The sequence below is a fragment of the Orbicella franksi genome, chromosome 7 (genome assembly GCF_964199315.1).
Source record: "Orbicella franksi chromosome 7, jaOrbFran1.1, whole genome shotgun sequence".
In the NCBI taxonomy this organism is placed as follows: Eukaryota; Metazoa; Cnidaria; class Anthozoa; order Scleractinia; family Merulinidae; genus Orbicella; species Orbicella franksi.
The window spans coordinates 25,302,441-25,316,074 of record NC_138151.1 but is presented as its reverse complement, the minus strand read 5'-3'; the positions used below and the strand labels follow the sequence as shown (position 1 = coordinate 25,316,074).

Below are 13,634 nucleotides of genomic sequence, written 5' to 3'. Positions count from 1 at the left end.
TAAGCTAACTGAAATGTGCGTAAATTTTGTGTCCGACGTTTCTTAAGGGGCCTTCACACGGCAAATTCAAGTTGGCAAACTCGTGCTGGCAAACTCAAGTTAGCATGTGTGAACGGCACACATACAGTAGGCAAACACGTTGGCAAACTGTTGGCGACAAATAGAACTTGCTTCTATTCTCGCCAACTTTTTCACCAACGTTTCTGACGTGTGAACGACTGGCAAACATGTGTTGTTAACTGTCAACCAATCAAAACACGCGCTCTATTCACGTGATTTATTTGCGTGACACTTCACAAAATAGCGGACGCAATTCAAGATGAACATGAGGCCACTTTTAAATTTATCGAAGGGTTCACAATTGTCTGGCTGTGTGGGACGTTTCATTTGTAGTCTACAAAGATACTAAAACCTTTCTATTTCTCCATCGCTTTCTGTTTCTTCTCTTCTCTTCTTCTGTTTCACTATTCGACGTGAGTGCCATTGAAAAAATCTGCTCCTGGCGTTCAGAACCACCTTAACGTTTTGAAAATTTATGGTGGCTCTGAACCCTTTGTACATAATTTTTTGGGAAGCAGCTTTTACGTTTTAATGAACGAGAGAGTCATTAAACGCATTGACGACTTTGTTTCTCAGTGGATTTTTTAATTACGAAAATTTCGGCTCATTTGCATTTTATAATCTGTTTGGTGTTTGTGTGAATTAAGATGACGTTGCTTCTTTGCAGGTTGGTTAAAAACATAATTATTTATAAATATTTTCTTAGGTATTTCCAAGGTAGATACATTAGTTACGACACGATCAGAGGTATTTTACAGCCATTAAACTTCTCGGAAACTAAATAATAAACTATGTAATAAGAACCGGAAGTCAGAAGCCCTCATGTTGTAAATAAAATGGACACCATGCAGGAAACATTCGAGTATTGCGTTTACCAGACAGCCAGACTGATACGAAAGATCACTTTTTTGCTCGAAAACATATCTCGGTTTGTCAAGGTCGATTATAAGCGGGAACGAGGCATTCATAGCAATAACTGTCGGAACTTTCTCACACGCGGTACCTACCCTGCGAGCGTGACATTCAGTCTCTTCCTGCTCGGTAAGAGACGAGAAGGGACCACTGCTCACAACTGCTCTATTTCCTATCGTGCATGCGCGAACTAGGTCAGCATGTCGCACGTGCCGTACTTTGCCATGCATAACGTTTACACGTAATCAGAATTTAGCTATTTTCTGTTCAATCGCGGCAAATTAAGTCTTGAATTTCAAAATATGCACTTTTACTCTGATAGAGAAACCTTACAAATTTCGCAATGTTCTACGAAGTACTAAGCGAATAATTACGTCATATTTGGTTACATGACTCGAAAAACTCCATCAAGCTGTTGGTAGAAACTGCCTTGCAGAAATCGCATTTGTGAATGATACTAAAAGCAACTTGACTTTATTATTATTTAAATATTTTCAAATGTGTTCTTCCTCTGCTCCTAATGAAGCCATTTCTGTGACACTTCCGTAAGAATGGTTTCGAAACCTTACACAAAAGAAGTGAAAAATTGGCTGATTAAGCTTCAACTGATCTGAAATTTGCATACCTGTTCAATACCCGAGAGGATAAATTGTTTTAGCCGCAAAGAAAGGTTCCGTGATAAGTAGAAAAGATGTCTCCCACCTTGTTCAAGATTATTGCTTGGATTTTGACAATAACAGCGTTGTTTGGCAACTGCTTCATAATAATCATCATCGTCTCAAGAAAACGTCTGCGTTCAAGTAAGCTCAACTGGTTCATAATTTCTCTTGCTGTCGCTGATTTCCTTGTGGGGTTAAGTTTTTATCCACCTCTGTTTTTCTGCGCGCGCTGGTTTTCCTGTCACACTAGACTCATGAAATCATTTCGTTGGATCTTCATTTACTCATCAGTTTGTAATCTGTGTGCCATGACAGTCGACCGGTATCTCGCCATTACGTCGCCCATTTATCATCGAACCAAAGTGTCTGAGAGGGCTGTGGTGATGTCGATAACACTGTCTTGGGTTGTTCCAGCTGTTTTGCGCGGGGTTGTTTTCACTCCACTCTATTACGTTCATGAACACAAAGCATTAAAGTACGGCCTGCCTATACTGTTGGTCATCTTTGAAGCCCTTCCATGTCTACTCATTTTATTTGCTGTTGTTCGCATAAGCATCATTGCTAAAAGGCAAAAATTACAGCGCAGGAACAAATCGAAAGGAAGAGCTAATCAGACAAAGGATGAAAATCAACGCAGTTCCACTGCGCTTAGAATGATTCTGTTCGTTGCCTTCTTCTTCATTTTCTGCTATTTATTTGAAGTTTATTATGCCACCTGTGTAACATTTTCTACGTCATGCAAAGACATGGAAATCCTCCAGTTGATTCAGCGGTTCTTCCTGATTGCTAACTCCGCGGTAAATCCGTTTGCATACGCCTATCTTAAAAGAGATATCAAAGAGGAAGTAATACGCAAAATAAGCGTGCTCTGTAGAAAACGGAACTCGGAACTGAATGCTCACCCAAACACGGAGCCTGGGGTTCAATCTGTTAATCTAGATGAGATTTTATAAGTGTCTTTAAGTCTTGTTGTAATATAATGATTCATGTAGTGATTAACAAATATCAGATAAGAAGCTAATTGACGCTCTCAAGACTTCCAACATTGAGAAGATCACACAAACGATTTGCTGATACTCTTAGGTTCAAACCATTCATTTTATCTTCATAGAATTCTAAATATCTTGATTCTAAATCAAGGTCTATAAGGTAAAGAAAGGGCAAAGACATCTGTCATTAAAGCTATGGGCAAACATGTTATAAAAGATGCCAGTTTTGATAACCTAACTGACCGAGATCATCAGATTATGAATAGAGCTTAGGTTTTATAGGCTTTTAAAATGTTTTTCAAATTTAACTACCTTCTGAATTACGCAGTCTTGACTTGATGTGGCATGACATAATCAGACAACCATCAACGAAATAAATATTTCTTCTGAGTGAGGTTAGAAAGCACCGACGCTTGAGCGAAGTGAAAGGTTTTACACCATGTTAAAGTGCGAATCTAGAACATCAAACTATAAACAATAGTGCATGTGGTATCATTGAGGTGGAAGATGTTCAAACAAACTGGAAAAAATCAATAAACGCGCCCTTCGCTTTGTGACATGATTGTGACAAATCAACCACGTACGAGACACTAGTCAAAAAAAAAAAAATAATAATAACGTGCTGTCTCCACATAATCAAAGAATAGTTTAAATGGCCACCGGTGTTTATAAAATTGTCCATGGGTATAAAGTCCCCAAAGGTATTGGAGAACTACGGAAAGAACGATCAACTAATTATACCCTTAGAGGAAAGCTGTCTAAATTAAAAACTACAACTTATGGACCTAAATCGTGGTGTTATACTGCTGCTAAGATTTGGAACGCTCTTCCTGACCAAAAATTCGCGCAGTCAACAAACTCGGAACATTAAAGAACTTGATTTCAAAATTGGATTTTTGAATCTCACAGTTTAATTATGTAAGTACGCGTCTTTTCTATACAACTTTAATTACATGAATGTAAATAATTACGGGACCATTTTATTTTTAATGGTAAATGTACTTTATATAGATTTTCGCTGTTATTTTTTCGTGAAACGCATTCAAATACCTTGTACATATCTACTTAAGAACTGCTGGACAGCTAGAACTCTGTAAACATTTTGGACTCAGCCTACGGCCTCGTCCAATTCGGCAGTCCTCGGAATTTTTCTCATCCAATTATTTCCAAATTTGACAGGATGTAGTCCTATTACATATACATATCTGCTAGTCGTTTAAAATCCTCTTTACCGACACTTCGAAAACGCCAAGAAGCGGCCGTCATTTTGTCAACAAGGATACACTGCTACGCTACTCACTATCTATCACAGAATAGATAGTGAGCAGCGTAGTCAATCAGAAAACGGCATTCCTGATAGAACGCTTGAGGCTCACTGAGGTCACGTGTTTTTTTTAAGTTCACCGCTGCCCAGGTACTGGTTTATTATTTGATCGCGGGCTCAAGCCAGGCTAACCGATTGTAACCAGGAGCTCTACTTTAAGGGTTGGCTAAATCTATATTTAGCTCTTAAAAACCGAGCTGGAGGTCTGTATGGGAGAATCTTGACCGAGGTCGTGAGTACAGACTTCACTGCGTTCGGTCTGTACACACGACAGAGGTCAAGATTCTCCCATACTGACCGACTTACCTCGGTTAATAAGATGTTTATTATATGACAAAGAAGAAAACTTTGATTCGTTTAATGTAACTGGTTTGCTGACATTTTGCTTGCGAACGGAAATGAGCTTAACTTAAACCTGCCGAAATTTGCTCGTCCTCTTTACTTTTTTTTTTTTGTCATCAGACTTTTTGGCACTTCCATAAATGATTGAGTAGAAAATAAAAGAAAATGGTGAACATTTTTGTGTTTTAGTTTGCTACTTTTTCAACGCAAAATGAAACCGGTCTAGATGCCGGTCTAGATGGGAAAATCTAGACTGCGGTCAATATCGATTTCAGCCAACCAAATTCGTGAATTCGGTAGTTCCCAGTCCTTGTGAGACACGGCCATATAATAAATTAGAATAAAACACCATCTGACTCTAATATGATCGGCTTCATAAATATGAATAATTTCTAATTATGGTGGATTTTAACCGCAAATTCAGAGCTACGATAAAATGAGCGTGTTTAAATGAGCGTGTTTACCATGTTTTGTTTCCTGTTATGTTCCAACCGGTTGGGGAAATGCAGGGACGTTAGAATAAAATACGCAGTGACTGGAAAAGTGGTCATGGAGTCACAAGAGGTAACTTAGCTGTTTTTCGCCCGTTTGTGTTTTGCTGGTACAAGAACACAATGTGTAAGTGTGTGGTTAATACACGTTAACATGACAACTGACGTAACCTGTCAGAAAACTTAGATTTAAACAGAGAAATTCGGACGCTAAAAAAGTGCGGACATTTTTTCCGTAGCAATTGGGTCGATATAGTAAATTCAAATGCTGCCGTGATGAACCATTCGTCAGAGCGAAATTTTATTCGGCGTTGGATGTAGAGGAGTCGCCCGAGAGTGGGCCACTAAATTTAACCTCGCTCCTCTACTGGCTCCGCTTATTTTCTTCTCCATGAAAGAAGGCTTCAGGTACCGCTAGGTAGGGCAGCTACCTCCAATCCAGTCTTATCCAACCACTCTGCCTTAGAACTGACCGTTACACTTTCGAAAGAGATGATAGTGGCAAAAACTCAGTCTCGATGATGATGATGATGATGATGATGATGATGATGATGATGATGATAAGCGGGCGGAAATACTTGCAAATGAAGAAAATAAATCTCACCCACAACGTTTAGTAGCAAAAAAACAATTCGTGCTAGAAGAAAACAGTTTTCTTAGAGCAAAGCTCAAGGAAAATCGTGAGCTTTGAGGAGCACATAATGCCAAAGACATATATCCTTGCATATTTTTAAAGTCAAAATATGGAGCTATTGTGTTTATTATCCTCAGTCAAATATATTAAGCAACCCGCTGGACCTTTTGAAAATGAGGAATATTACTAATATTTTGGCCAGTTTTACCTGGGGCATATTCAGTCACGTGATGCGCTTAGACCAACCACGCGAGCGAAAACATGTTTATGGACTACAGACAAGACTATTTTCACCGTTCTTTTGTTAGTGAACTGAGTTTTAGATTAAAATTCCAAATCTGCGGTAAAATTAAATACATATTTGCTATTGACGGAAGCACAAACTATTCGGAAGAGGAGTAATGATCTGATTGGTCACGTTTTCTAAATGTCATGCGAGCAAAAACTATTTTCTTCTTCGACCATAACCCTATGTGGGTATAGGGCCAGACACTCTCCTTCGCCATGTCACACGGTCACGAGCAGCCACTGTTGCCTCGCTCCATGAGCCAAAACCCAATGCTGTTCTTTCTTTTTCTACGGTAAACTTTAAGGAATAGAATGCCAAGATTCAGCCTTAATATTCATTTCCAACGTTTTTGTCTGTTTGCTTCTGTTTAGACAAATGCGGACAACATTTGGTTGACAGGATGGACTTATCCAGTGAAGATGCATTGAATAATTTCGTCAACGCCCTAGACTTTGTCAAATTGTGTCTTCCTTAGAAAGTATGGGGATTCAGTTGGCATTGACCCTCAACAAGGCAGTTTAACCACTTTGATGACAGAGAAGTGGAAAACACTATATTCCATTCCACTTATATTGCAAGAATGAGGAAATGCAAGCAGCAGAAAAAGAGAACTACCAAAACATTAGGAGTTCCATGCAACGGACTGTTCGTGCCATCTGGAAAGGACGCTTATACACTAGTTGACTTTTGTGCGAAGTTTGCGGAAATTTTGCGGTTATCCTCCCTATTGTCTAGTCTGGTCTAGTAAATTTAAGGAACTGAGAATTTAGCCATAGTACTTCAATGTTAGATAAACGCGCTTTGTACCATGGAAGATTTGTTGACTGTTGTTTTTCACGATAGACAGAACAATGTCTTCCTCATGATCAGTCGCATTACGTGTAGTTTGAAACCAAGCCTGTAACGTGGCTTTTTGAGACCTGAAGCCCAATACATTTATGTAAGGTACTTGAAGGTATTTACTCTTGATAAAAACGGGGAAAAAAAATTAAAACTGAGATGAAGTTGAGTATATTTATTTTCCTAAAATCAGGTGCAATGATCTTTCCGGCCCGCTTTTCCGTTAACATTTGCCAAGAGTTTTGGTACAAAATAACCTTATTAAAGCTGATATATTCTTCAAAACTTGTCAGACATAAAACAAGAGTACGGATATGATTGCATCATTCGTATGCGGAGCTACAAAGCTCGTGTAGCAAGCAGAGAAAGAGTATAAGACGTGGATAACGCGAAACGTGATCAACGGTCGCGAAGCGCGAAAGAGGAGCGCGAGCGAGGGGTTTGGGCGAGACGCGCGAGCGCGGAACGCGCGGAGCACCTTTGACAAGCCTTTGGCCTGCGTCACAAGCATTTTCGACCACATCTTTAGTAAACCTTTAACTTGAATCGCAGACAAATTTGATTACACTTTTGACCCACCTTTGACAGTGCGAAAAGGCGTATCAAAAGATCACCTTTAACCCTAAAAACAAAGGCGCTCACAGGTGAGTAAAAAACGGCCTTTCACGCCTTTGATTTTGGTGGCAAAGGTTTATTCAAAGATGATATTTGTTTCGCGTCAAAGATCGTCAAAAGCGTGCAAAGGCGACCTTTTACAAAACCTTTAACCACACATTTGACGCGCGGTAAAGGCGATTTTTCGTGCCGTGATTTGTTACGCGTTTGTGACGCTAAGAGCATCTTGGTTAAACAGTCACCTATACCTACGCAGGATAGAAAAATTCAATTTTCTCGAACTTTGTCAGGAGGAAGGTTTTGGCTAACTTGTTTCAAAACTGTAACTTTAAGGTTGTTTGGATTCTTAATGTCGAGACGGCCTTACGTTTTTTTCCCCGAAAAAAGAAAAACTCCACCCTAAATTACACTTTTTACGAACGCCAGCAGGCCAAAATAATAAGCGTGGCGACCCATGTTACAAAAACAGATCATATTTTATCATTTATTAAGCGTTGTCCCATCTGCTTTGAATTTAAACCTGAATTTTTAGCAAATTTTCAAAATTATACACTTCGGCTATGTTGTGTGAAGTCAACATTTAGGTCAATTACGAGGGCCAGAAAGTCAATCTGGTACATGGATTTACCTGTCAAAACTATTTTTTATGGTTAAAAGTTTCCCTTAATCTAAGTCTTTGACGCAAGTCTAGCTTGGGTAAATAAAAAAAAAATGTAAGAGTATCTCGAAGGCTAGTCACTTGAGCTAATCACCTGACATTTTAACCTTTCACACCGCAATCATTATATCCAACATTGATCCAGAAACGTTTGCCTGTGGGTCTAATCTCCCGTAATATAGTCTATTAGGGCTCTAAGATCAGTTATTGCAATTGACATAGCTACTCAGGCTGGAAACTAGCATTTTATACAAATGTTTACTTTCAATAATAAATCATACATTTGGCGGTTGGCGAGTGACAGACAACGCACGTAACAAAATATCGGATAATATATCAGCATCGAGAAAAAATCTTTAACAAAAACTGTTAGTGTGAAATGCTGAAAAAGTTAAGCTTCTATATAAGGGCAAGTGATACAACGTGCTCTAACAGCAAAATTATTTTCATTTTAGGGATCATTGACTGATCAAAGGGTGTTACCAAATTTTCAGGCGAGTGTTAACATCTGATGTTGGGTATAAATACTTTTTAAGCATTGAAAGAAATTTCGACGCTTCATTTATTTGGCAGACGTAATACGCAGATAACTGACCATGCACAGCCACAAAATTCTACAGGTGTCCCTTCTGATCCTCTCAATGGTAATAAGTCTGATCTGCTCTCTGAGAATAGGTCTGGTAGGCCTACTGAGAGCCATTCTACCTGATTTTCTAGTAACGATTCTGATTGTCTAAGTGTGGTTGTCTCGCTGAGAATAAGTCCAGTTGTCTCGCTGAGAACTAAGTCCTGTTGATTAGCTGAGAACTACTCTGGTTACAAACCATGGCTTTGACTCGCTGAAGAAACTAGACTTTCACTCGCTGAGGATTCTTGAAATTGACTCGCTGAGGATTCTGGGCTTCGACTTGCTAAGGATTCTGGACTTTGACTCATCAAGGATTCCTGGCTTTGCCTCGTTGCGGAAACTGAACTTTGGCTTGCTGAGGTAAAAGGGGTTAAAAAAAAAATAGTCTGGTTATACAAATTTTAGTCGCTAAAAGTAAAAACTGGCCAAAAATAATTATTACTCTGTCATCAATAATATACCATATTGAACGTATTATAAATAGACCTTTTTAGCTTGGGCGGTTTGTTTTTACATTACAGACCACGTGATATTCTCTAGAGAATTGTTCTTTTATCCGTCTAAAAATTATTCATTCATACACACGCGACTATTCGAACATTTGAAAGCGAGAATTTTCAAGAGTATCATCGCATGGTCTGAAATGGGGCAACAAACCGCCCAAACTGAAAAGATCTATTGCCTCATTTATTTAAATGTGCAGAATTCTTAGTTTTGGTAGTTGTGCATGCATAAAACTCAATACTGCGTCAAATATATCTATATCTTTTAGGGTAATGCTAATGCTATCTTTTATTAAAAATTGAATGGTAAGTAATTGGAAACAAATAAAGATCTATGGCAGCACTCTACCAAGGAGTTGTCATGGTCTTTCTGCCACAAGAAAGACATACTCCCACACTTCTAGGAACTCAACGAGGTCTTCTCTCTTTAACTGGAGATCATACTAGTTGTTAAACCAGTTCGTTTGGAAAGCTTTGTCGGCCAAAATTTGGTTTGCTTCATCGATAAGACTGCTGTAACATCGTAAGAAATAAGGACATCACCCTCATTGACGAGTTTCTCCAATGACAAACCATCGATCACCATACAACAACAGTTCCCGGCCTCGAAGTTTCGATCTTCGCTGGATTCGTAGACGAATGTCTTGTCCAAAATTCCTTGAGCCAATTGTTCGTGGTGCTTTATTGGAGAAACGGGCAGAGATTTCAATACCAAAAAAAAGAGAACATTTCAGAAATTTCAAAACAGCGGCCAAAGGCTCAAGGATTGCAAATCACGTCTGGTCACACGATCACCTTATTGACTTTCAAAACGTTTCTATCGCTGATAAAGGTAGTTTTAGAACAAGAAAGACACTGGAAGCGTGGCATACCAAACTGACTCCCAATGCCGACAACAATTCATGTCCACTACCTGGACAATATAATATTCTTTTAACAAACATTTATGATTTGCATTTTTATTATTTCACAATTTCGCTCAAGGACGTAAGGATTTGCACAACTCGTGATATCTGAAAATTTGATCCAATTCCACTAGAGCAATTTTGGGAAAATTCTTAAATATCATTCGTGGGATAAATCCTTAATGTAATTTACTCGATACCAATCACGAGTACAATAATGTTACAAAGTGTTGTCTCCAAGTCGCAAGAAAATAGCACTTACAGCATCCTCTATTTGTTTGACAAGCTAGTGTTTTGGTTTTGGCATTCTCCAACTCTTCGTACTCTGGTTTATATACTAGACTGTTGAATTCAATTCTAACGTCAAAAGCATTTTTTTAACTCTTCTGTTGAAAGGAATAGAAAACAACATAAACATTAGAAAGATATTTTCAAATATTGTCTTAAAAGACAATTGCAAAGTACACATTAAGCCAAAGTGAGTCAATTTACTCAGCACATACACCTGCATGCTTTGTGTATATGTACATTAACCTGAACACAGCCAGTGATAAAGATGTTCGTATACTGTAGAATATAATATGGACTGCAATTTCAATCTCATCAAAAAAATATTTGCGATCTTTGAATGACAAAATATTTACAATCGTTCTAATGTAGAAAAATGTTTGGCAACATATGTATCAGTTGCCAATATGTGAATTAGCCTCTCGCTGGGCTGAGGCTATAAGGTGTCAATCTGATTACTTTGGGCCAGCTTAAATAAACAAGGGAAAAAATTCTACTGTTATTAAGTATTGGACAAAAACAAAACAAGGGAGCTACAAAACGTTTCGAATTCCGTGCTTCATGCTAAATTCTGAAATGGTTATAGTAATCACCAATAATACCGTCTTCAGTTTTTATGAACAGTTTCGCATCTCAAGTGTTACTCTTTAGAGGTTGTGTACATGTCTCTTTTTTGCGATAGGGATTGGCAATCAAGGAAATACAAGGCATGTTATAGAGAGACATAACTTAGCTACTTATTTCGAGTGTTCGGTAACAAAATGTCTTTCTCATCAGAATATGAAAGAACAACAAGGGTTAAATTTATGACAACAACTGATGCTAATTAACACTCACGGTGCACAAACAGGACGACATCTGTAGTTGCTGGACTTCCAATACCGTTGTCTGCAGTACATCTGTACAGCCCCTCGTTCTCTTTACCGGTGATTGTCAAAGGGAAGGACACAGGACTGTTGTCAGAAACTTTGGTCCAGGTAATGCTTGGTGTTGGATAACCATCTCCTGTGCAGTTCAGACTCGCACTGTCACCTTTACTCAGCGTCTGGTTAACAGAAATCGATGTAATTTCTGGCAGATCTTTTAGAGGAGAAAAAATGTTCAAAATCACGAATACGACAACACCATAGTAAAGGATAAGTCATAATTATTTGACAGATATGCCCTCTTTCTAATAAATTATCGATCAAAAGAAATAGTTGGAAAGTACATATACATTCGGTAGTGGCAAGTGTCGCGGAGATTTCTAGCTAACGTAGAGGTTCTGCTTATCTGGGACACTAAATTATTATCGGATATGTACAAAACATAAGTGACTTATTAACTGCCATATAATTATTATCTTTGTTTTTTTTTTTTGTTTGTTTTGTTTTGTTTTGCTTTTTCTTTGTTGTTGTTGTTGTTGTTTTTTTTGTTTTGTTTTGTTTGTTTGTTTTTTCACTACTTGCCAAAAAAAAAAATCGGACGTTAAATTTCGAAAGTTTAATTTTCGGATTTTATCGCATTTCGGACAGATTTTGGCGTTTCGGACACTTTGCTGATACACCGACAAGAGAATAATATAAAGAATAGATATATCTCTGTAAATAAAACTGATTAAGGAAAACTTACGAATAAAGGGAAAGGCAAGTATGTCTCGCTCAAACCTGCCGAAAAATGTCGTAAATGGTGCCATGACTCGAAAAAGCGCGGGAAAGTCTACAGACCGTGGCACAATACACCACGGGGGCAGTATCGATACAACAGTTGAGAATACAAAGTGTAGTCCTTCTTCAATTGCAAAGGTAATTTGGGGGGATTTCAAGGATTGTTAATTATCATCGTGATTACGATTGACGGAAGTAAAAGCAGTAAAAAAGGTCATTACTCGTTTACAAGCCCTTCAAAGATCATATCACAGTCTAACTAACATTGCGCGCAGGCTCCTCTACCATGTAACTTTGTAGATAAGTAAGGCGGCTTAAATCCTAATTGTATTGAGCTCATCTTCTACTAGATTTTAAATAGACATTTCATCTTCTTTTTGCAACCAATGGTTTTTCTATTATCAGCTACATGTAGTGTAATTACCGTAGCAGTATTCGCAGCGCCGTTTTTCGGAGCTGCCGAACGACGATAGAGGAGGAAACATTCAAGGGCACTTGACGATGGAAAGAAAAGCCAGAATTGAAACAGTGCCTCTGCTTAAACGTCACATTTTACACTAACGAACTTTTGAATTGGAGGGTTCGTCGCCTAATTAACTTGTTAATAGTGGTTACTGAGCTAAACAATTCATGTTAAGGTCACTAACTGTTGAGAATTATTGAGCCGACATTCATTATTGAAGTTCACGAGATGGCCAAATTTCATCAACACAAATTTCGCCAAATTTCGCCAAATTTCGAGAGGAACTCTAAGAAGTGACAGACACACAGAGCTATTGTTCTTCTTAGGGGAGTTCTTGGGTCATCTTTTGCTCGGTACATGTATGTGACACTGGCCTCTCAGAACCCCTACCCGAATATAGTCTACAGCTATAAGCCAATTAAAGAACCCAATTTAGTCACTTTTGGGCAAAATTTATGTTTATGTATGTACTTTATCAAGCTTTTTAACTAGTTCATTCTAAAATGAGGTGACACATTTGTTAAACTAAATTTAGAACCATGAATCTTCCAGCTTTTAAATCTCTACTTGCCAGAATTTTTTCTGAACCCAAAAATCCCTAAAATATGGGACCCCTTTCTATTAAATCTATTAAAAATACAACCCTATTCTAGTCAATCGAGTCGAGAAAATGCGACCCCTTCCAGCGGCACATCTGGCCGCTTCCAGCCTACAAAGAAAGATCAAAAAAAGCCAATAAAAAAAAGCAAACAATATGATATATCTTTAAAATAGACATAGGCAAGGCAATAACAGAAAAAAAAAAAAATTTGAACGTTTGTATTCGATGTATGCATATCTATAATTATAACACGCTGACTTTCGTGTTTTGTTTGTCTGTCTTGTAAAGATAATAAATTTAGTCATTATCTGTTCCGAGCGGGCCCACAGGCAAGTTCGACAGTGCAATAATAGAGCAGGCGTATTTAAAACTGACGCCAATTTGTTGTACAGCGATTAAAAAAATGCTTAAGTCAAAACGAGAGAAAACGTCACATGATTAAAACGCGAGACACTCAAAAGAACTGTGAGAAATTGGTTTAAATTTTGCGCTTTACAGCCAGTTACAGACAGTTCAGCCGATTCTGATGGATCTGGAGCGACTTGAGATGCTCCCTTAATCTCCCGTTAAAATTGTTATTTTAAGCGCATATTTGTCGCTTTATCGATCAGAAACACTTATAATACAGAACAGTTTTACCAGCAATTACATGCTTTAAGCATCGCATGCGTGATGCGGTCAAATGGGATTTTTTAGCGCTTATTGCAAGAAAACTGACACTTAACGTAAAATTATATGGAAAGTTCAAAACAATTGTAACACAATAAGGTTTGCTATAGAACGTCAC

General features: G+C 38.2%; 1 protein-coding gene and 1 long non-coding RNA gene across 5 annotated transcripts; one reads left to right on the top strand and one right to left on the bottom strand.

The window, feature by feature from the left end:
* Positions 1 to 1,658: 1,658 nt before the first annotated feature.
* On the top strand, positions 1,659 to 3,617 carry LOC145492409 (octopamine receptor beta-2R-like). The gene has a single exon (XM_081471859.1). It carries the CDS (start codon positions 1,664 to 1,666, stop codon positions 2,582 to 2,584), a length of 921 nt encoding a protein of 306 aa, XP_081327985.1. The 5' UTR covers positions 1,659 to 1,663; the 3' UTR covers positions 2,585 to 3,617.
* Positions 3,618 to 3,787: 170 nt separating this feature from the next.
* LOC145492568 (uncharacterized) lies at positions 3,788 to 13,620 on the bottom strand. 4 transcript variants are annotated; one of them, XR_014050024.1, is made up of 5 exons: positions 12,890 to 13,620; positions 10,969 to 11,217; positions 10,112 to 10,230; positions 9,294 to 9,623; positions 3,789 to 8,796 (listed from the first exon to the last, which is right to left on the bottom strand). It is a non-coding gene; the product is annotated as an uncharacterized LOC145492568 (long non-coding RNA). The 4 variants fall into 4 exon arrangements; XR_014050025.1 differs by lacking the exon at positions 12,890 to 13,620 and having other exon boundaries at positions 3,788 to 8,796; positions 9,488 to 9,623; positions 10,969 to 11,416; XR_014050026.1 differs by lacking the exon at positions 12,890 to 13,620 and having other exon boundaries at positions 3,788 to 8,796; positions 10,112 to 10,235; positions 10,975 to 11,416.
* Between the last annotated feature and the right edge of the window lie 14 nt (positions 13,621 to 13,634).